This window comes from Hermetia illucens, chromosome 2 (assembly GCF_905115235.1).
Source record: "Hermetia illucens chromosome 2, iHerIll2.2.curated.20191125, whole genome shotgun sequence".
Lineage (NCBI taxonomy): Eukaryota > Metazoa > Arthropoda > Insecta > Diptera > Stratiomyidae > Hermetia > Hermetia illucens.
Window position 1 is genome coordinate 105,374,078 of NC_051850.1, and position 23,699 is coordinate 105,397,776.

At 41.1% G+C, this 23,699-nt stretch overlaps 2 protein-coding genes across 2 annotated transcripts in view; both read left to right on the plus strand.

Annotated features, from left to right (window-relative positions):
- The window catches only part of LOC119648522, an 83,328-nt gene that overhangs the window by 48,079 nt on the left and 11,550 nt on the right, over positions 1-23,699 (plus strand). Inside the window, exons 7-12 of the mRNA XM_038050290.1 lie at positions 1,416-2,291; positions 2,403-2,541; positions 13,385-13,503; positions 13,563-13,720; positions 21,010-21,184; positions 22,737-23,642. Coding sequence (XP_037906218.1) covers positions 1,416-2,291; positions 2,403-2,541; positions 13,385-13,503; positions 13,563-13,720; positions 21,010-21,184; positions 22,737-23,642 — 2,373 coding nt within the window. The remainder of the gene's footprint in view (positions 1-1,415; positions 2,292-2,402; positions 2,542-13,384; positions 13,504-13,562; positions 13,721-21,009; positions 21,185-22,736; positions 23,643-23,699) is intronic.
- LOC119649947 (serine protease inhibitor 42Dd-like) lies at positions 1,333-22,858 on the plus strand. Its single transcript, XM_038052368.1, has 5 exons — positions 1,333-2,291; positions 2,403-2,541; positions 13,385-13,503; positions 13,563-13,810; positions 22,723-22,858. The coding sequence occupies exons 1-4, from the start codon at positions 1,416-1,418 to the stop codon at positions 13,758-13,760; spliced, it is 1,332 nt and encodes a 443-aa protein (XP_037908296.1). The 5' UTR covers positions 1,333-1,415; the 3' UTR covers positions 13,761-13,810; positions 22,723-22,858.

The window sequence follows — 23,699 nt, forward strand, 5'->3', positions numbered from 1 at the left end:
GTTTATCTCTCTGTTCCCCCTTGTAGGTCTACCACTTCCATAACATTAAGTCCGATAATAATCACACTCAATCACAGCCTTATTGAATACCAAAGTAAACAAGTCGGAATACCGGAAGCTCGTGCTTCAGGTATAAAGGTTTTGTGTTCATCTTATCTAAGAAATTTCAACGCACATTTTTCTACCCGTATGCAGCTACAAAACTGCGAGACATACGTACATATTACAGCCGTAGATGTTACGCTCACCCTAAACAAACAAACTGCCTATTTTCGAATACTGTACACATATTGGCACGTATATAAATTGATCGTACCCATATTTCAGATTTACTTCTTATATCTATCTGAATTACGCTCTACCCGCAAAGTTCATTAGCCCGCATATACTATATACCTACATACACACATGTCTCGTTGGAATAATTGATATTCATATACAAATAATTAAAAAAATAAAACAAAATAATTCTTTGGGACCCCATTCATACGAACTCATTTCGTTGTGGTATTGACGAATTGATATGTGATGATGACGTCATGCAGGTTGTAGAGTGCACGAAATTCATAAAAAATTGTAAAGTTTTACCGCCTATAACTTTGTTAATAATAGTTGGATTTTCTTCAAACTTGACCAAATTGTGCACTATATTCTTCATTATACGCTTGCCAAATTTTGTACTTCTGGAATGAACATAAGGGTGGTGCCGGGTAAATTTCTAAAATGTGGAAATATACTATTATTAACTTTATTTGTGCAGATATCGGAACCGGATATATTTTGAGGCCTAGATTTCGTAGAGATGCACTACTGAGATTTTTTTCAGATTTTTCGGTTGGATAGGTTCTGAGAACGAGACCTGTTACACTTTTTGGGGGTCATATTTTGAGCCCTCACTCCCCTATGTTTCACCCAATATCAAATATTGAACCAGTTTCGAAAAGTACTAATTGAGACCTTGCATTTGATACCCCACATGGCTACATTTTATGAAAAAAAATTTTACACCCTCCTTTCACATGTATGGGGAGCCCCCCTTTAACTTAACCATCCAAAGTGGATTCTTCCGATAATCGTCAACTCACAATTATCCTCGGCATTCAAACTTAATATAGTGGACATTTTGAGGTTGCAGTTGCTTACAAGAAACATTAAACCATATTGAACGCTATTAGTGATCTCTGCCGAACGAATAATATTGAGGAAGGAGGTGAATCCTCTATACTAGTTTTTAATTGTGATAACAAATCATGCATATAATTGAGTGAGCTTCGAACAGCGGCTACTACTAATCAACTCAAACTGACATTTTATATTCAAAATTTTAAAATATGAAAAAGTAATAAATTTGTCAATATAAATAATATATACGTATTTATATTAACACTTCACACTCATCAGCGAACTACTGCAAGATGGCAAACTCAGAGAAACAGGACGGTCCATCCAGCGTATTCAACCGAAAAGCCATTGAGTTTGGTTTGGATATCTATGCAGCTTTAGCCAAAGACGATGAACATCGAACCATGAATACTTTAATTGCACCTTTAGCCATCCATTTCGGATTAGGCATTCTTTACATGGGTGCAGCTGGAAGAACCGCAAAAGAATTCCAAAAATGTCTCCGTCTCAGTGGCACTAAACAACAAGTAGCGAAGAAATTTTGGAGGGTTATCTGCAAATACATGGATAATAGGAATACATGCGTTAAAAGCGCTGTATTCATGCGGGACGATATCACAGTAGACCCAAAGACAGACCTTCTGATCAAAAAATACTTCAAAACAGAAGTACAACCGATTGACTGTAAGAGTCCAACGTTCATGGCAGGAAAAATAAATAAATGGGCTTGTCAAGGGACGAACCAGCAAATATCAGAAGTCATTCACCAGGATCATATGAACACTGATTGCTCAATGTTGCTTACATGTGTAACCATCATCCAAAGAAGTTGGAAGAAGCCGTTCAGTCCAACTGGAAACTACACCTTTTGGCTGAACAACACTAATACAAGAGAAGTTCCGATGATGATCGCAAATGACATAGACCTTAGATACTATGAATCGACAGAACTAGACTGTATCGTTTTAGATATTCCTTTTGATGACGGGGACCTCTCCATGTTAATTCTTTATCCTAACGCTATAACCGGGATCGACTTGGTGGAATACCAGTTGCAAGAATTAGACCTTATTAAATTACGAAGAAACACGATGGACTACAAGACATCAGTGCTTATGCCTAAATTCAGACTAGAGGGTGATATGCTTTTAAACGAAATCTTAAACGATGTGAGTAACTTGTCATTTCTTCAATCCCATCAAAAGAATTTTAATCTGTAAATTATATAGTATTAACCAGACCGTAATCCATAATAATACCATGTTAAACATGTTTTGCAGTGTGGAATTCACGCAGCATTTTCTGAAAACCAGGCGGACTTCTCACAATTCTCGAATAGCCCTCTTTTCGCCACGGAGATACTTTTTCGGGCTATTGTAGATGTACGCGAAGGCGGTTTATGTACAACAAGAGAGGAGGGTACGTGTTTTTTTTCTGAATTCCAATAAGTATTTCATTAAGCATTGGGTCATGCAGCCTTTAACGGGTAAGAGATTCACTTCCTCTGTCCCACTCAGGATTCAATTTCGGCGGAAGGTGTTTTTAGAAAATTGTAAATCCCTTAATCACAGCCCTTCATCAACTGGCATGCTCTCTCATTGGGCCCAACTTTCACCTGCGCAAAGCTGAATTAGCATATTGATGCGGCGGGTAAGCGGATAAATGACTTTTCATGGTTACAGCCTTGCGTCGGAAAAAACGAAACCTGCGAGCCAAACCGAAACCCTGCGTCCCAACCTTGGATTGAAGCTCGACTCAAAGATAACCGTTTTCGAATAAATCAAAGCAGACAACGCTAGAGTTTAGGGTTCAAGTCGACTGATATATCTAGTAGGCGACATCTTGTAATGAGTGCAACGCAGTTCGTTCTGCTCTCCAGCGCGGAGATATAGGCTAATGCTCTGGACAAGGAGGAATAGCGTATGCACTTTGCACAAGCTTGGCGCGTAGAGTCTGCTTATCGCGCTATCTCTGAATCGGACATGATAGTGATCGCTAGAGTGATTTCTGCTGCCCTTACTAAGGAGCGCAAAGCCATGCAAAACACAAGGTTGAAGACTCAAGGGAAGTGGTTGCTCATTAAGAATGTCAACACACAGTAACCGAGTCGTAAAATCTCTTAGCAAAGCGAGCCAAGAGGCAGATGAACTGCGCGACTCCTTAGCAACTTAAGTGCCAGACTGAATCTAAAGCATAGTGAGACTTGATTATTTCCTTACCTACTTAAACGGACGCGGATGTTTTCAGTTTTACCTGCATAAGATTGGGAAGGCACGATTTCCTGACTGTCTATTCTTCAATGTGGTTGTGAACATCGTCAAGCACAACTATGTTTCTTGTGGAAAGTAAGATGGGATTCGTCGACAATTTTATGAAAACAAAGGGAAGCTCTTTCCAGCCGATATTGCTAAAGACATATTAAGGTTGAGGTTGTTACAAAGCTGACAGGGATTGTCTGACTTCACGGCTCCCTCAGGTGGGAAAGCGGGAAAGCCAACCCGAAGTAATGCCACAAACAGTTTCAGGTTAGTTCTCAGGCGATGGGGAGGTATTTAGTTGGTAGTCCGATGGCATACCGTAGGCGGAAACCAACACTCTGTGGATAAACGCATTCACCTACTACACCCAAAACAAAAAAGGAGGATTTGCTGTTCGAAAATTTTCTCTAATTTCCCAAATTCCTGCTTTAAAGTCGTCCATGTGTACATTATGGTTTTTCAGTATGATTTATGGCACCTACCAAGATACCATAGTATCTGAAATCGCAAGACAAACTGTTCATTTTAAGCTTATGTATCTCTAGCATCTGCAATGGCACCTGAAAGATTAGGGTAGATTACAATTAATCTCTTCCTTCACTGTTACGTTCAGGTTTTGATGGTGATAATTAATGTATAGATCCTACAATCCTATTTCGTTTTCCCCTACTAATTTTTTCTGGCATTCCTCATGGGCCCTTGAAAATGGATTTTCCATCGGTGATGCACGTCACGTGGTAGCAAAGAAAAATTGTGAAATGTGCAGGCTACTGTCCAACAAATTTCTACCCTCCGCCTTTTACCGCAAGTATGAATGTGTCCAGATGCCTCAAATGGTTAGAGCGCTGGGCTGTCGTAGCGGAAGGTCGCGGTTCAAATCTCGCTTGGGGCAGAGGAATTTGTTATCGTGGCTGGATGTCGGATACTAGTCGACTCAGCCTTGAATGAGTATCTGAATCAAATCAGCGTAATAATCTCGGGTGAGCACAATGCTGACCAGATTGCCTCCCACAGTATACTGTGGTGTACTGTTGCGGTCTTGAATGGAGTGCTCTAACACACTTCAAGGCCCTGATTCAATATTGATTGTTGCGCCAACAATTATTATTATTATGTTCTTCAAGCGCAATGTGCTGCATCATTGAAGGAACATAAATAAATTTTGAATAAAAAAACGGTTATTTTCTTATCTACAAAATCTGGCGTTGTTGCATCCACTTGAAATTTAATTTTAATGTTTTATGTGGAAGCGAACCCAAAGGACGTAAAAAAGTGAAGTCAAGGGATTTGTCGAAAAAAACACAAAATTGCATTGTAAAAATTACTGAAAACAAAAATGTAAAAATTGTGACAACGAATAACATTGACTACTGAATTTATATGGAAGTTTACAACTCTGAACAGCTCAACATCGAACAAAGAAGCGTCTGCTCCAACAGAAAGTGGCACGAATCAACAGTTTTAAATCGAATATACGAACAAGTCGGTTGATAAATTTATGCGAATATTCACAAAAACCAGCCCAAGGAAAATATCCAGACCCGTATTGATAGGTACATCACGATTATGAAGCGTAAACAAGTGAGGAATCCTGTCAAATTTTCGAAACGGAGCACCTCTTCAATTAAGCACCGGTTCAAATTGCTCAATGAACACACACAAACAGGCCGAACCAACAGTAAGAAAACCGAATCCACCACCTCTGTATTTGTGCGAAAGAATAAACAGAGCTAGTTGACTATATGGCAACTCATAGGAAACAATAATTTTCATATAGTTCCTGTTACCAAAGGAAACATTCAAGAAACAGAAATACGAATCCACTGGAAAGATCATTTCCGCAAAGTAGTGCCAGAGTTCGATATAAACAAGTCAGGCAACCGGAAGCTGAACGCTTCAGGTATGAACATAGCACGTAATATATGCATGTATTATGTGATACTTTCGCGTGATACCGACATTCAAAGTCTTGGATTTGCACAGAAGGGACAACTTTGACCTATTATAACTTTCGCGATTCCCACTGAACTTGGTAGAATTATGCTCTTATAGCGTACATTGCTACAAAATTTAGTGATTCTAGGATGAACTTAAGGGGGGTTTGCAGCCAATTACTGAAAATTACAGTAATATACCATTATTAACTTTATTTAAACAGATATCGGTATGAAGGGTATTTCGGAGCCTAGGCACTATACAATGGCAGCCTCCTCATTTTTTTCAGATTTTTCGGTTGGGTAGTTTCTGAGAACGGATCCGTGAAAGAAATGATCAGTTTCGGCCCCCCGCACTCCCCACCTTTCCAACAAGTGTCAAAACTAAGACCGGCATCATTCATTTGATACCCCACATGACTATATTTGGAGGAAAAAAATGTACATCCCCCTTTTACATATATGGAAACCCCTCTCCCTCTTTAAGTTTGACCTAGAATGATATAATACACTGTATGCGTGAACGCTCACAGTTCCCACCTTGCCATCAAATTCGGTGTCAATCGCTACAACAGATTTCGAGAAAAATACGTGTGACAGACAGACAGTAAACCAATTTTAATAAGGTTTTGTTTTACACATGACTGGTTTTAACAAGGCGACAGCAATCCTTTATTCGACGCATAATTGTACAGGATAACACTGTTAGTAGAGTGAAATTAGCGGCACTTATCGACAATCAATTCAGAATCAAATTAACTCCGCAGTGTTCGGAATTACTTGCGGAGACTTGGCTTGTGCAATTGCATTGCTGCTCGCAAACCATTTCTTAGTAACGTCAATAGAGAAAAAAGAGTAAATTAATTATGCAAATACATATCTTGACAAGGATTTTCGCCTTTGGAGGAGGGTAATTTTTTCAGACGAGAGTAAATTTAATGTGTATCTGACGGGCGTGTTTTGCTGCTTCTGGTGTCGGCAATTTACACTTTATCGATGGTATAATGGATGCCAAACAATACATTCAAATTTTAAAAGCTAATTTGCATGAGAGTGCCAAAATTTGAACAACATATTTCAGCAGGATAATGATCCAAAACATACTGCACTTAACACGCGCCTTTGGTTGCTTTATAATTGTCGAAAACGGTTGAATACGCCTCCACAAATTCCCAACATTTTATGGTCTATTTTTAAGAAAAAATTAAAATATTAAAACATAAGTAACACAAAAGACCCTAAAATCGCTTAGCGTACAGAATGGGAAAAAAATTCACCAAATATAACAAAAAAATTAGTTGAATCTATGCCAAATGGGTTTAAGGCACACAAAACCTTAAAAACGCGCCCAATAAATTACTAAAAATAAAATTATGTTACCTTTTTTTAGTCCAGTTAAGCGTACGAACACAGATTTTGTTTGGATCGGAATATGAAATGTTTTTTTTTATTATCATCATCATCAACGGCGCAACAACCGGTATCCGGTCTAGGCCTGCCTTAATAAGGAACTCCAGACATCCCGGTTTTGCGCCGAGGTCCACCAATTCGATATCCCTAAAAGCTGTCTGGCGTCCTGACCCACGCCATCGCTCCATTTTAGGTAGGGTCTGCCTCGTCTTCTTTTTCTACCATAGATATTGCCTTTATAGACTTTCGGGGTGGGATCATCCTCATCCATACGGATTAAGTGACCCGCCCACCGTAACCTATTGAGCCGGATTTTATCCACAACCGGACGGTCATGGTATCGCTCATAGATTTCGTCGTTGTGTAGGCTACGGAATCGTCCATCCTCATGTAGGGGGCCAAAAATTCTTTGGAGGATTCTCCTCTCGAACGCGGCCAAGAGTTCGCAATTTTTCTTGCTAAGAACCCAAGTTTCCGAGGAATACATGAGGACTGGCAAGATCATAGTCTTGTACAGTAAGAGCTTTGACCCTATGGTGAGACGTTTCGAGCGGAACAGTCTTTGTAAGCTGAAATAGGCTCTGTTGGCTGACAACAACCGTGCGCGGATTTCATCATCGTAGTTGTTATCGGTTGTGATTTTCGACCCTAGATAGGAGAAATTGTCAACGGTCTCAAAGTTGTATTCTCCTATCTTTATTCTTTTTCGTGTTTGTGTTTGACCAGTGCGGTTTGATCTTGTTGGTTGATTCGTCTTCGGTGCTGACGTTACCACCATATATTTTGTCTTACCTTCATTGATGTGCAGCCCAAGATCTCGCGCCAAATGCCGCCTGCTCGATCTGGATGAAGGCACTTTGTACATCTCGGGTGGTTCTTCCCATGATGTCGATATCGTCAGCATTGGCCAGTAGTTGGGTGGACTTGAAGAGGATCGTACCTCTTGCATTTACCTCGGCATCACGGATCACTTTCTCGAGGGCCAGGTGAAAGAGGACGCATGATAGCGCATCCCCTTGTCGTAGACCGTTGTTGATGTCGAATGGTCTTGAGAGTGATCCTGCTGCTTTTATCTGGCCTCGCACATTGGTCAGGGTCAGCCTAGTCAGTCTTATTAATTTCGTCGGGATATCGAATTCTCTCATGGCCGTGTACAGTTTTACCCTGGCTATGCTATCATAGGCGGCTTTAAAGTCAATGAACAGATGGTGCAACTGTTGTCCATATTCCAACAGTTTTTCCATCGCTTGCGGCAGAGAGAAAATCTGATCTGTTGCTGATTTGCCTGGAGTGAAGCCTCTTTGGTATGGACCAAGGATGTTCTGGGCGTATGGGGCTACCCGGCCTAGCAAGATAGTGGAGAATATCTTATAGATGGTACTCAGCAACATGATACCTCTATAATTGCTGCACTGTGTGATATCTCCCTTTTTATGTATGAGACAGATAATGTCTCGTTGCCAATCGTCAGGCATTGATTCGCTGTCCCATATCTTGAGCACAAGTTGATGAACCACTTGGTGTAACTGGTCGCCTCCATATTTAACTAATTCGGCTGTAATTCCATTGGCTCCTGGCGACTTATGATTTTTTTTTATTATACGTTTGAAATATTTTTTATTTTTGCTAATTATTAATCTGCCACTTGCATTATTCCCCTCGTTTCCATTCATAAAAAATAAATTTAAGCGGGAGGTATGTGCACTTTAATTGCATTTAATTTTAGGATTTTCACAACATAAAATATACATGCGAGTCGATTGTCCGCGGGCAAAATCACAACATTGCACATAATCTTCAAGTTTACGCAATTAGCGTATCCATTTTCCTGTTAGGAAAATTACACACAAAACAAAAGCACACAAATCTTTATGAATGGAAGCTACGGTACTAGTCCAAGTGACATTAATAATTAACACTTACAAGGCAAATAGTGCCTTCCGCAGTTCTCAAAACAAATTCAATCAAATTAATTACATTCAAAAGTAGCAGCCGAAAATGAAAAGCGCCACCATATTGCAAATGACGCAACAAACTTATCTGTCACGCATCGCAAAAGTTTAATTTTCCGAACTTTTTTGCGTGACGCATTGCGGATCAGATTTTTCGAAATTGCCTCATACAAATCCGTGTAATGAACTTCATTTGACAGCTCCCTCACTCCGCTGTTGTGTTTGGGCCTTTAGTTCCATCGCTTTCATTCATAACAAGTCGAGAAACCGGAAGCTAAATGTTTCAGGTATGAAAGGTTTTGTGTATTTCTTTTATAAAGAGCATGTAGCACGTAAAATATGGATATATTATGTGAAAATGTCCACTTTCAAGTGATATTGTCATTCATGGTCTTGAATTTGCAGAGAAGCGATCGCTTTGACCTAGTATAATTTTGTTAGTAATAGTGAGATTTTCACCAAATTTGGCAGAATCATGCTCTATGTTGTAGCCTATATTGCTGCATAATTTCATGATTCTAGGGCAAACTTAAGGAGGGTTTTCCTGTCAATTACTAAAAATTATAGTAATGTACTATTATTAACTTTATTTGAACAGCTATCGGTATGGTATTTCGGAGCCTAGGCACCTCCTAGGCCTCCTGATTTTTTTTAGATTTTTCGGTTGGGTAGTTTTTGAGAATGGGTTCGTTAAAAAAATGATCACTTTCAACCCCCCGCACTCCCCACCTTTTCAACAAATGTAAAAACTAAGACCGGCTTCGAAAAGTACTAATCGAGACCTTTAATTTGATACCCCACATGACTATATTTGATGAAAAAAAAATTTACACCCCCTTTTACATGTATGGGAACACCCCCCTTAAATTCGACGTAAAAGTATGTAACTCACTACATGCGTAAGCGTTCACAGTTCCCATCTTTCTACCAAATTTGGTGCGAATCGCTACAACCGTCTTCGAGAAAAATGCGTGTGACGGACAGACAGACAGACAGTAAACCGATTTTAATAAGGTTTTGTGTGTACACAAATTTAATTTTTTGTTTTACAAACCTTATTAAACTCGATTCTATGTCTGTCTGTTTGTCTTTTTTTCGACTTTGGAAGGTGAAAAGGTTCAAAACCTACTGCTGGCTCCTGCCATGCAGTTCTGTGAGACTTCTACTTACTAAAATCACCTTCTCATTCCACTCTTCCCACGGAACTCCTATAAAGTATTGTGTCGCGGGGCTGGATCAGTTTTTAACTGCCACAATATTTTCGGGTGTTAAGCGCCTGTCTACGACCGCTTCCATTCTTATTCGGAGCACGGTAAACCTAGGGCAATGAAATATGACATGCTCCGCATTCTCGGCCACGCTACCATATCTTGGGCAGCATGGTGACTCGTCGTGACCATATGGATGTAAGTAGCACGATAACCTCCATGTCTACCTAAGAATGGAATTAACTTCCAGCTTAATTCCTCGTGGTTTCGTTCAAACCATCTCCGAATATCTCGAATGATGTGGTATATCCAACAACCAGTTTGTGACTCGTCCCATCTCTTTTATCACTCTTCGATAGATTCCTGTTGCATACGTTTTATCATAGAGCATCCATGCTAGCACATATGCTGCTTCTCCTGATGTTGTTCTATACACACAGCATACCCGTAGTGCACTTAGCCGATACGCCATTCCCAATTTTCTGCAGCTTACTTTGTTATACAGAGCAGTTGCCAGGCTGCGTAAAGTAGCTGACTACCCTAAAAAGCAGAAGACGTCGAATTTTTCGCAACAACGAGCAGTCTGTTGTATATTATTCGCTCAAAGAGTTGCAAATGGAGGAGTCGCCCAATGGTTCGGAATGAATATGAGCTTTTGTAGCTTCCATTGTTCGGGTAATTCTCCTTCCTAAAGGCATGCCGTGAAAACTTGGGCATTCTGGATTCCATCCGGTCCTGGGGTTTTTTTTTCATTGAATCTCTTCGCTCCTCCTTCGCTCTTCTAGAACCTCCTCATTTACCACTACCGGAACTTCGTCACGATTTGCATATACTGCAGGAAGACTCGTACATTTATCTGCTGGGAACAGAGGGTTCGCTATATTCTGCATCAACTCGGGACAAGTTATCAGTGGGGAGCGGTTGCCTTTTAGTGATGACGTCATCGACTTGTATGCGCCAACCCATGAGCCTCGCTCAAGTGCAGAGGCGGGGAGCTTTACGAGTGGCGTCTGCTTATCGCACCATCTCCGAACCAGCTGCGATGGTGATTGCGGGGGTGATCCCCGTTGCCCTCCTTGCCAAGGAGCGCAAAGATATCTATCGCCGTAAGGGCGAAAACTTAAGAGAAGTGGTTGCCCGTGAAGAACGTCAACGCACCCTTACCGAGTGGCAACTTTCGCGGCAAAATGGGCCAAGGGGCAAGTGGACTGCGCGGCTCATCGACAAATTAGACCCATGGTTGAACAGAAAGCACGGTGAGATTGATTACTTCCTTACCCAACTTCTAAGTGGGCATGGTTTTCAGTCTTACCTGCACAGGATTGGGAAGGCGCGATCTCCTGATTGTGTGTTCTGCAATAGAGTGACGGATGACGCTGAACACACCTTTTTCTCTTGTGAGAGGTGGGACGGCGTCTGCCAGCAGCTATATGCAGACGCAGGGGAGCTCTCTCCAGACAACATTGTCAGAGAGATGCTGAAGAGCGCTGGCAGCTGGAATCGTATTGCGCATTATGTTCGGGCTCTTCTTACTACGAAGAAGATTGAACTCGACCGGCGGAGGGATCGGACGGTAAGGGGTTCCCTGAACTAACAACAACTCCCTTCCTCCCCTCCCCTTTCGTTGGTGAAAGGATTTCCCTGGCTTGAAGGCTCCCAAAGCCGGGAGAGCGGGAAGGCTAGCCCGAAGTAATGTGTCAAACGGTTCCAGGCTAGTTCTCTGATTACAGGGAGGTGTTTAGTTGGTAGTCCACCAGCGTGCTGTTACAGGAATCTAACACTCTGTGCGTAAACGCATTCACCTACCCTACTCCCAAAAAAAAACCCATGAGTGAGAGTCAGCTTCCACTTGAAATGTTCCGATTTGCTCTTCTTGATAGCTACTTGCAATTTTTTCCTGGCATTTTTGTATTGCACGTGTAGCTCCTCGAACTCAGGTCGGTTTCTTCTGCGCTGAGGCATTTTTTCCGGCATTCCTCAATTTCTGAATCCATCTTCGGAAAACGATACGCTGAGGCATAGAGGCATTGCATGCCCGCTGCAATTTTTTTAGGAAATCTGAAACTTCCCGGTAGCAATGTATCTTCCAGAAGTACCTACTTGAACATTTCTGCGTCATATTTCATGGTTACCCAGCTCATAGTTATTCTTTTTAATGGCTGTCTGTTTATCTGTCTGTAACACGCACTTTCCTCAGAAACGGATAAGCCGATTGATACAAAATTTGGTGAAAAGATAGGAACTTCGAACGCCCAGATATGCACTGAGTCTCATCTCTCTACGTTGAGATTAAGGCCGGGGTTATCATACATGCAAAAGGAGGATGTAAAATTTTTTCACCGAATATGGTCATGTTGGGTATGGAATGGAAGGTCTCGATAAGTACTTTTCGATGCCAGCCTTAGTTTCGGCATTTCTTGGAAAGACGGGGATTGCGGGGGAGTGAAAGTAATGATTTCCTTAATGGACCCATTCTCGAATTTACGTTTGATGAGCTATAATTCTGTGCTTATTGTACCTCAAAAAATTAAAAAAATCTTCTTTCTTTTATTATAGTTATTTAATATGCTTTGTCTCTGCTTAATATCATTTCTACATGAAATGCATGGTATTTGATTTATTTGCGAAAAAGCGTTGAAAAATACCGTCCAAAACTGCTACTTGTGCATTTTTTGCTAAGAATCCACCATTTAATCGATTTCTGTGTATATTCGGAAAAAAAATTCACATCAGAGGGGGGAGGCGCACATCGACGCTATATAACTCTTCTCTATTATACCAGCCTCCACCTCCACCCCAAATTTCATGCTAATTGGCCTTGACTGAAAGAATTCGGAGGTTAAAAGCTTTAATGGCTGGACTATGAGTAGTTTCTGAGAATGGGTGCGCTAAAGAAGTGATTAATTTCCAGGCCCTGTAGTCCCACTTTTTCGAGCAGATCGCGACATGGGGAATTCGCGCAAAAGAAATCAAAAGCGTTCATGTTACATTCACTCTAAATCGAAAAACGTGCCCGCCCATTTCATTAAATGAAATCAACATCTCACAAAGTGACAATCTCAGATATCTTGACTTCCACCTCGATCGACGTCTTACTTGGAGAAGACACACACACACAGAAGCTAAAAGAACGAAAAACAAACTCAGAGCAAGGAATCTGCTACAAGATTCCATTAACATTTTATAATTAATGTTCAAACTATGATAACATCAGAATTTTCTTTAGTCTGTAAGATTTGATCATTTATTATTAATTCTGTAAAAACAGAAGATACAATAATAAACTAAGTTGTTTAAAAAATGTTTTACGGTATTCAAAATTTAAACTGACAGATTTTCAAAAATAATACAGAAATAAATTTCAACCTAAAAGCATTTGGAATAGATATGCACCCAAAATGTCTTCTACTTATATAATATTTGAAGTAAAGAGGCTCCGGTTTTCAACTTGTTATTGTTTTCGATGCTGACTTCTAAGTTATTTTCATTTTCGATTTCAGGTGACAAATATCATTTTGATTCAGATCTTATCAAAGTGGACCACCCATTCTTATTTGCAATAATGTCAAAGAAACATCGTCTTTTTCTCTTCGGAGCAGTACGAGATCCTGCGATAAAAGTAGGATGCTAAAAACGTGACATTCATTTTTTGCTATTATCTAACAATTTCCCTTTTAGACCACTCTTTCTACCATGTCGTCACCTGCTTTGAATGTAAATAATGAAGACATCAACGAGTTGAAAGAAACCTCGAATGAAATTGATGAAAACAGAGATGCTGCTGGAGACAACTCCTCGAGTCACATCCCAGATAAACCACAACAAAACGACACCATGTTGAAATCCGAAGGATACGATCAAGATCTGCTCGACTAAATTTTACAGAGAAGAAAACATTCCCACTAACCAAGAGGAGGAGGGGCCAGGTATGGAAGAATTTCATAATAATAATGTTAACGGAAGTTGCACTGTATCCTGTTACCTATAGTATGGCGATCAAACATATAACTGGCAGGGCTTTTAAAAAGTTTCTTATTTCCAAGTTTTTCAACCTGCTGTCAGGTATTAACTTATCTCCCAGGTGCCTTAACCTACTTTTCAGAAGTGCCGGACACTGTTTCAGAATAAGCAGAATAAGCAGTATTCGGAGATATCCCTAGCTTTCTCAACTAGTAGTTTAACCTATAATGACCAGTGAATATTCACACTATGAGCATCTTGGACAGTTTCATTGTGCGAGCAAAGCATATTCAGTCTATCAAAACATTTCCATACGAGTTTGGAGTCCACCCAGTTGGAGCTCAATGCCTTAACAGCCGGTTGGCTGTCAGTCAGAACAGGAATGTTCTGCCCTATAGTTTCTTTGGAGGGTGAAGGAGGCCCTCAGTGCGTTGTTTTCGCTCCACATCATGCATTTATTTATTTTGACCTTCATTAGCAGCTTTAGTGGGGTTGGTAACTCAAGAAACAAAATATGCAAAGCATAACTAGTTGATATACATCAGCACTGTCCTCCCAGAATTTTCCAGTACCAATTATGAATATCTAATCAACAGTGGCTCGTCCATTTCTGGAATCCTTTTGTTTTTTTTCAGTAATTTGATCAGTGTACACTTAGAACATTCAATTAAGATGTACACACAACATAGGCGTCTGCGAATCTTAAGGAAAACCACATCTCTTTCGCTTTACAGATCATTTCAGCGGGCTGATTTTTGTAGGACCGAATCTTCTAGAACTTTAGTTGTTCTTTGGTGACCTCGAATATTTTGCTTAATTTTAACACCGGCTGGGTCTTTTCCGACGAGGGGATAATGTCACCTTTCCGGATTTGTTCTTCGTTTCATCTGGTATGATTAAATCTGTGGATATTCACTCTGCGTTGGGATTTAGCAGATATTTGCTCATTGACATATCTATTAAGGAAGTCATCCCGTGTAAAGGCCGTTTTTTTGCTTTTTTTAGAATTTTTTGTGAAGAACTGGATAAAGGTACAAATACGAATTTTTCACAATATATTTATTAATATCTTGAGCATGCGTAATAATTTTTCCAGCCCGATGGCATAGTTTATTATTGAAATATAGAGTAATTCATGCACCTAAATTTTTGGTGCCGTATTAAACTTTCTCTTTGTGAATTTTGGTGTTTTTTCGAGGCTTCTTTAATGAATTAAAAACAAAACTACCGCAATCTTCCTAGTTTGCGGACCGTCGAAATATGTTCTGAATAAGTCCTGGAAATTTCAAAGAATTTCGTTGGATAAATTTTCGTCTATGGTGGCAGCAGATTTTCAATATGCGATTTCGAGAAAAACATCATCATCATCAACGGCGCAACAACCGGTATCCGGTCTAGGCCTGCCTTAATAAGGAACTCCAGACATCCCGGTTTTGCGCCGAGGTCCACCAATTCGATATCCCTAAAAGCTGTCTGGCGTCCTGGCCCACGCCATCGCTCCATCTTAGGCAGGGTCTGCCTCGTCTTCTTTTCCTACCATAGATATTGCCCTTATAGACTTTCCGGGTGGGATCATCTTCATCCATACGGATTAAGTGACCCGCCCACCGTAACCTATTGAGCCGGATTTTATCCACAACCGGACGGTCATGGTATCGCTCATAGATTTCGTCGTTGTGTAGGCTACGGAATCGTCCATCCTCATGCAGGGGGCCAAAAATTCTTCGGAGGATTCTTCTCTCGAACGCGGCCAAGAGTTCGCAATTTTTCTTGCTAAGAACCCAAGTTTCCGAGGAATACATGAGGACTGGCAAGATCATAGTCTTGTACAGTAAGAGCTTTGACCCTATGGTGAGACGTTTCGAGCGGAACAGTCTTTGTAAGCTGAAATAGGCTCTGTTGGCTGACAACAACCGTGCGCGGATTTCATCATCGTAGTTGTTATCGGTTGTTATTTTCGACCCTAGATAGGAGAAATTGTCAACGGTCTCAAAGTTGTATTCCCCTATCCTTATTCTTGTTCGTGCTTGTGTTTGACCAGTGCGGTTTGATGTTGTTGGTTGATTCGTCTTCGGTGCTGACGTTGCCACCATGTATTTTGTCTTGCCTTCATTGATGTGCAGCCCAAGATCTCGCGCCGCCTGCTCGATCTGGATGAAGGCAGTTTGAACGTCTCGGGTGGTTCTTCCCATGATGTCGATATCGTCAGCATAGGCCAGTAGTTGGGTGGACTTGAAGAGGATCGTACCTCTTGCATTCACCTCAGCATCACGGATCACCTTCTCGAGGGCCAGGTTAAAGAGGACGCATGATAGCGCATCCCCTTGTCGTAGACCGTTGTTGATGTCGAATAGTCTTGAGAGTGATCCTGCTGCTTTTATCTGGCCTCGCACATTGGTCAGGGTCAGCCTAGTCAGTCTTATTAATTTCGTCGGGATACCGAATTCTCCCATGGCCGTGTACAGTTTTACCCTGGCTATGCTATCATAGGCGGCTTTAAAGTCGATGAACAGATGGTGCAACTGTTGTCCATATTCCAACAGTTTTTCCATCGCCTGCCGCAGAGAGAAAATCTGATCTGTTGCTGATTTGCCTGGAGTGAAGCCTCTTTGGTATGGGCCAATGATGTTCTGGGCGTATGGGGCTATCCGGCCTAGCAAGATAGTGGAGAATATCTTATAGATGGTACTCAGCAACGTGATACCTCTATAATTGCTGCACTGTGTGATATCTCCCTTTTTATGTATGAGACAGATTATGCCTCGCTGCCAATCGTCAGGCATTGATTCGCTGTCCCATACCTTGAGCACAAATTGATGAACCACTTGGTGTAACTGGTCGCCTCCATATTTAACCAATTCGGCTGTAATTCCATCGGCTCCTGGCGACTTATGATTTTTTAGCCGATGAATTGCACGGACTGTTTCTCCTAAACTTGGTGGTGGCAGTATTTAGTCGTCTTCAGTTGGCGGGACCTCCAACTCGCCGATGTTCTGGTTGTTCAGTAGCTCATCGAAGTACTCAACCCATCGCTCTAATATGCCCATTCTGTCCAAGATCAGATTTCCCTTCTTTGTCTCGGCAGGATGAGCATCGAGGTGTATAAGGCTTCATCCTGCTGACTTGTTGGTAAAACTTCCGCGCCTGGTGCGGTTGCTCCCTGTACTTTTCTAGTTCACAGACTTGTTGGTTCTCCCAGGCTTCCTTTTTCCGTCTGTGAAGTCGCTTCTCCGCTCGACGGAGTTCGTGATAAGTATCTGCGCGTGCCCGCGTTCTTTGAGAATGCAACATTACTCGGTATGCGGCATTCTTCCGTTCCGTTGCTAGCTTACATTCATCGTCAAACCAGCCGTTCCGACTCCTTTTGCGGCTGGGGCCAAGTATATTTGTGGCCGTATCCATGAGATTCGAGAAAAACGCATTTAAAAAGTTGAATGCGATTTTTAACCATAAAATCTTAACTGACCATTAATCTGCTATACCTAATCCAGAAACTTTAGGTTTATTTAAGAAGCACATGTATAATAGCCTTGGCTTCAATTGTTGTCCGTTTAGCGAAGTCATTCGAACGTCATTCGGACCAATAAATAGGCGCTTTATTACGGCGATCGACATAAATCTGGCATGTGACTTATTACGTGTTTAACCCTATAAGATCCGAACGACTTCGTATATCAAAAAATCACTTTGCCCATATATCTATAATAGATACCCCTTAAGGGGGGTCATCCCATGTGTCGGATTCGCGGAATCGACTTTTTGGCATCAATTGTATCTAGATATAGTGTAGAATATATGGGTAATGTAAGAAAAAAAAATTAGACATTAACAAAAATCTATGGTGAAAAATTCGTATTTGTATCTTTATCCAGTTCTTCACAAAAAAATTCTAAACAAGTCGGAATACCGGAAGCTCGCGCTTCGGGTATAAAGGTTTTGTGTTCATCTTATGTGAGAAACTTCAACGCACATTTTTCTGTCCGTATATATCTATCATACAAATCCAACATAATCCTTCATATTTTTCCAAACTACGAGACATACGAACATATTACAGCCATAGATATCACGCTCACCCTAAACAAACAAACTGCCTATTACCGAATACTGTACGCATATATGCTCGTATATAAATTGATCGTACCCAAAATTTCCGATTTACTCCTTATATCTATTTGAATTAGGCACTACCCGCAAAGTTCATTAGCACTACATACACACATGTCTGGTTGACAAATAACTAAAAAACTAAAACAAAATAATTCTCTGCGACCCAATTCATAAGAACTCATTTCGTTGTGGTATTGACGAATTGATATGTGATGATGACGTCATGCAGGTTGTAGAGTGCACGAAATTCACAAAAAATTGTAAAGTTTCACCCCCTATAACTTTGTTAATAATAGTTGGATTTTCTTCAAACTTGACCAAATTATGCATTATGTTCTTCATTATACGTATGCCATATTTTGTACTTCTCGGATGAACATAAGGGGGGCATTTGATACCCTACATGGCTACATTCTGTGAAAAAAAAATTTGCACCCTCCATTCACATGTATGGGGAGCCCCCCCTTAAACTTAACAGAAGATGGCGCCACTTACTGCATGTAAAGGGATCACCAGATTACATACTCTCACCAATTTTCGTGACAATCGGTCTAGTCGTTTTCGAATAAATCGGGTGTGACAGACAGACAGACAGACAGACAGACAGACAGACGGGCAGACAGACACCGTCTCGATTCTAATAAGGTTTTGTTTCACACAAAACCTTAAAAAAGCCAAATAAAAGACCCTTCACCCGGGATGACCCCCTTAAGGTAGCCATCTTCGCCTTTATAGAAAGTAATTTTTCGATTAAGATCTTGCCTAAATTGATTCTTCGTCTTATCTAGCCTTGGTCTTGTTCGTTAGCCGGGTTATCTCGTCTAGATAATATTGGTCACTCCCATCGGTTGTAAATTGGTCCAAGTGTACTCGAGACGTACAAAAATAATCATCTAGGTAGCCATCGCTGTTTGGGTCGTTTTCCATTGACATGGATCTTCACGTTAAACTTTTCAGTACAGATTACATAACAATACTACAAAAAACGCCTACATTTCATCTTCTACATGGTGGATGTATCGTCGTATGAATCGTAAATATCCTCATTTTGGATATCCTCATTTTCCTCTCCATTACCACACCATCCTTCATTGTTATGGATGGCCGGTCAGCATTCGTGCCATAGAAGGTGACAGGTCGCACAGCGCTGGCTATTTATTCACCTCGCTGAGCTCTGGCCAGACCGCGGTTAAATCAGCTTGTTACCACGCGCCAGAGAGAACATCAGCTGCATAAATCAAGTGCCGAGCGTCGAACAAAGAAGATTAATAAGAGGGCGCTTCTATGATGAACACCACTGGAGAGATGGAGCAGTTTTTATATACGACAAACGAGCCCCTCAAATGTACTCTCTTGAACTAGGAAAGCAAGGCAAGGGCGATATTTCCAACAGTGTTCTTTCATGAACAAATGCACAGGCTGTATTGCGTCGGTAGTTTGGTAGTTCTTGAAAATTTGGCTTGCTTGACGGTAATTTGAACGATACCGCGAATGGGTTTTTGAAGGATGTGCTCCAAAAGCTTCATGATGTGAAATATCATATCGGATCAAGTGATAACTTGAATATTCCGCAAAATTATTTACCTTTCTGCAAATTGGAATGGCCATGTTATCATGCCAATCATCTGTTGCACTGAACCAATGTGGTAGCTCTGAGCTATTATCTAGAATTTGACTACAATATCGTCAGGTTCTGTTGTTAGCCCTGGTTTATCCTTTGCTTTTATTTTCAACTTCTGCCGCGCTGATGGGGGAATTGTTAGTAGCGCTCAAAACTGTGGTGCATGAGCAAATTCTTCCGTAGACATCCGCTCGAAATATTCCCATCATCTACCCATCATGGGTCGTTAAGCAAGTAACCTTACCTTCCACACAATAGCTAGATATCCTGATGCATTGTCTGAAGCATTTCTCTAATGCTGGGGCATGAAACTAGCATATTGTGTAAAAATGTTGCAAAATCGGCCTAGAAAACCAGGCAACCCCAAAAAGGGAACTCTCCATATACTAGAATATATCGCAAACGCATGTAGCGTGGCAATGCAAAGGATGTACATCCCTCAGCGGAAAACCAAACTACCAGCAAAACAGTGAACCGAACGATTTGCCACCGAGCCAGACGATCGAAGCAGAAAGTGGTCCACAGAACTAACCTGCAAAGTTAACAATGCAGTAACGCAGAATTCTACTCAGAAAATGGCGTAAATCTTGCAGGAAACGTCTATAGTGTTTTATGAGGCTGTTTATTTATGTATGTACATAGCGTGTCCTAAGCTCCTATTTAAAATTATCCAAGCAGATCTCTGGTCATAGTAGTGTAGTAATTTCCAAAATAATTAAAGCCAATCTGCCGTAAAACAACATTAAAAAGGAGGACAATGAAGCTGTTGATCTGGATGACAAACTGAAGAAGCTTCTTAAGCTCGCAATAAAGTCTAGACCGAGCATATTCGTCAGGAATATTTGACTAACGTCCAATTTCGCCAACGTAGTACAGGCGCTGGAGAAAAGATGTCATGATCCATCAAAGTCCTCCACATCTTCCGGATAAGGCAGCAAGGATAACGTCACCGATAACATGAAAGACTTTAGACTTCAAATTCCTCTCAAATTTTCTTTCGATGCAAGGCGTGACATTTTGCCTCATCACATGTTACTCTGATGATTGCTCGGGAATGCCTTCCTGGGTAAAGCATTTTAGATACTCGTACACTCCCTTTTGACTTTGTCGAAAGCTTGCTCGAGATCGATGAAGAGGAGATTAAACGGTGATCTAAGCTCCACAGATTGATAATAATAATACTGATTTGCTCAGTGCAGCCTACTCTGTGCCGATCAGCTTTCTAGAAGTTATTAATAGGATATAGTATTTATAGGATCCTTACTGTTGTGAGAGAGCAGAAATACCTATTCGAAGCACTATGTTTGGCTTAGTAAATTCATGCGGAACCCTCTTGTCAACTTTCTTCACCTTTCCAAATGAGTCACACTTGCTATAGTATCAACAAGTGCGACTCATTTAGTCATTATATATTAATGGTCTTGGTTGTCCAAGTCCAAGTGGCTTAACTGACCAATATTTTCCTAAACAAAACTTCGGCTTCTTCATTTACTGTGTAGGCACCAATTTCCCTGAAAATAATCAGGGTTATCCTGGTTTTCAGCAGCAGCAACCGATTAAACGTGCTAATTTCCACGCGATAAGCAGTTTCTGTGAAATTATCTTTGAGGTAAGTGAGCTGATATTTAGAGAAGGGCATCCTCTTCATAATAATAATAATCGTTGGCGCAACAGTCCATATTGCATCAGGGCCTTGAAGTGTGTTAGAGCACTTCATTCAAGACCGTATCGGTACACTAGAGTATACTGTAGGATGCAATGTGGTCAGCATTGCGCTCGCCCGAGATTATTACCTCGACTTGACTCAGGTACTCATTCACAGCTGAGTCGACTGGTACCCGACGTCAAATCACGATACAAATCTCACTGCCACCAGTAAGATTCGAACCGCGACCTTCCGCACGACAGCCTTGAGCTCTAAACACGTAGCTATCCGGACACCTCCTCTTCATGATTGTCCTTAAGTAGAGGTGCAACACGAAAGGGTCAGGCTGATTGGCCAAAAGTCCTTCGCGGACTCATGAAGACGCCTGCCCGCTTTCAGTTCAAATATGGCCCATGGAATTTGTGGGGGTTTTCTTCGATTCATAGAGTGAAGACATTATACAGCCTGGTAGGGCAATGCGGAGACGGTCTGAACAGAGGACTTTTAGTTGCTGGGCTGGCATTGAATATCAAAGCTGGCTAGATTATGCTCCTCTTGCCCTACTCTCCTTGTTCGCACCTTTAAGGCACATCACAGGACTAAACGGGCTCCATGGAATGGCCACTGATAACATTGATGCCACTAATGAAATTCGTTGTATGTTCTGAAAAAGTTCCGCTCGTTTCTCAAATACGTCGCATTTGAGCACGGCTCGAATGATGATAGATATATAAGAAAATTCCTTTTTGTATCCAGAACTCCAACTACGACTGTTTCACTGGGAGCTAATGCGTCTGCTAGCATTACCTGGGCCGATTTGAGTCAGCCAAAGACTTTCCAGCCCCAATGGGTCCAGACGACCTTCAAAACGAATTATTCATAGTGGATTTTTTCGGTCAACCATACGAATAACACGAAAGCAGATTCCCTGGCCACATAGCCTGACAGTTGCAAGTGTACCGCAATTCACACGAGACTATAATTGCCGTAGCGACATATCATGAAGAGACGCAACCTCATCATTGATTTCAGATAGAATTGGATGATAAAGGGATTCATTTCCTCGGTTTGCTCAGTGCCTATGCAAACCTGCTGAATTGAGCGCCAGAGATTGTAGCGAAACAAATGCAGCAGGTGGAGTTATGCCACAGGATTAGCAGTTTCGAAAACATGCTGTGCGTCACGGGAAAACTACAAAGTCCTTGCACGTTCCTCACCTACCCCTTCAAGCCCAAAATTTACGTTAATACTTAAATCACTAACGACTCATTTACACTTTGCTTTACGTAAAATTCCCCTTGACTATTGGAGAAATTCAGAACTGAGCACCCCATGACATTTTATAGAAAAAAAATTATCACGTGCACTAAGTACTCGTAGGTTGATTGCCGCGGTTGTCAGCTTTTATTTTAAAGGCTGTATGAAACTTTGATAAAAAATATTTAAAATTGTAAAATATGATTTAAATTGATAGTTTTAAAGTGCCTTTAATAATTTAATAGCTTGCACGTAATAGTTTTCAATCAAAAAAATATACGACTTTAAAATGGTAGAGAAAAAGGCAGATGGTCCGACAACAAAACGTCACCGAAAAGCGCTAGATTTTGGCCTTTGCTTGTTCAACGGTTTAACGGAACAACGCTCGAATGACATCACCAATATTGTCATGTCGCCTTTGGGTCTTTACTTGACTATGGGTATTGCATGCATGTGCGCTTCTGGGAAAACTTTGTCGGAAATAAAGCAATCCCTGAACATCAGCCAATCATATAAAGATGAGATTGGGGACGAATTTTGGCAACTCTTTTGCAAATATTACAAGGATCAATTTTTGCCTTTCGCCGTCGACATTTTTATCCGTAAAACTGCGACGACCAACGAGCCCGCCAAATCTCTCATCCCAACATACTTACGGGGAAAAATAAACAAGGTTGATTTTAATAACCCAGAGGCAGCTGCATCCGCAATCAATAATTGGGCTAAGGAGAAAACGTCAGGACTGATGCCAGAAATTCTTAGATCAAGCGAGACCCCGCGAAATAGTGCAATAATACTAGCAGGAGTAATGACCATCATGCGCAATTGGCAACATTCGTTTGTTACGATGCCGAAAGGTAAATTCAACTCTCCTAGTGGACGTCTCAGAAACGTTCCAATGATGGGTTTACCTACAACGTCGCTGAAGTATCGAGATGACCAATCTTCGCAGTTCACCGCTGTGGATATTCCTTTTGAAGATGGCGATCTTTCAATGCTAATACTTTATCCATATAAAGACTCCAGTATTCAAGACTTAGAAAGATTATTGCGTGATTATGACTTAATTGAATTACGAAGGAACATGCCTTGGACCAATGTATCTATAGTTATGCCAACGTTCGCGGTAGAAAGTAACATCGATTTCAGCAAAATTTGGAAAAAGGTAAGCATCGAAAAATTTTGATTTGCTTGACGCTAGCTCAGCGAATTGAGGCATTTC

Bases quoted from the DNA above. Each gene is read 5' to 3' on its own strand.
- LOC119649947 (XM_038052368.1), top strand. From the start codon at position 1,416: ATGGCAAACTCAGAGAAACAGGACGGTCCATCCAGCGTATTCAACCGA. The intron at 2,292-2,402 runs GTGAGTAACTTG...CATGTTTTGCAG, and splicing joins TAAACGAAATCTTAAACGAT to TGTGGAATTCACGCAGCATT. The intron at 2,542-13,384 runs GTACGTGTTTTT...TTTCGATTTCAG, and splicing joins ATGTACAACAAGAGAGGAGG to GTGACAAATATCATTTTGAT.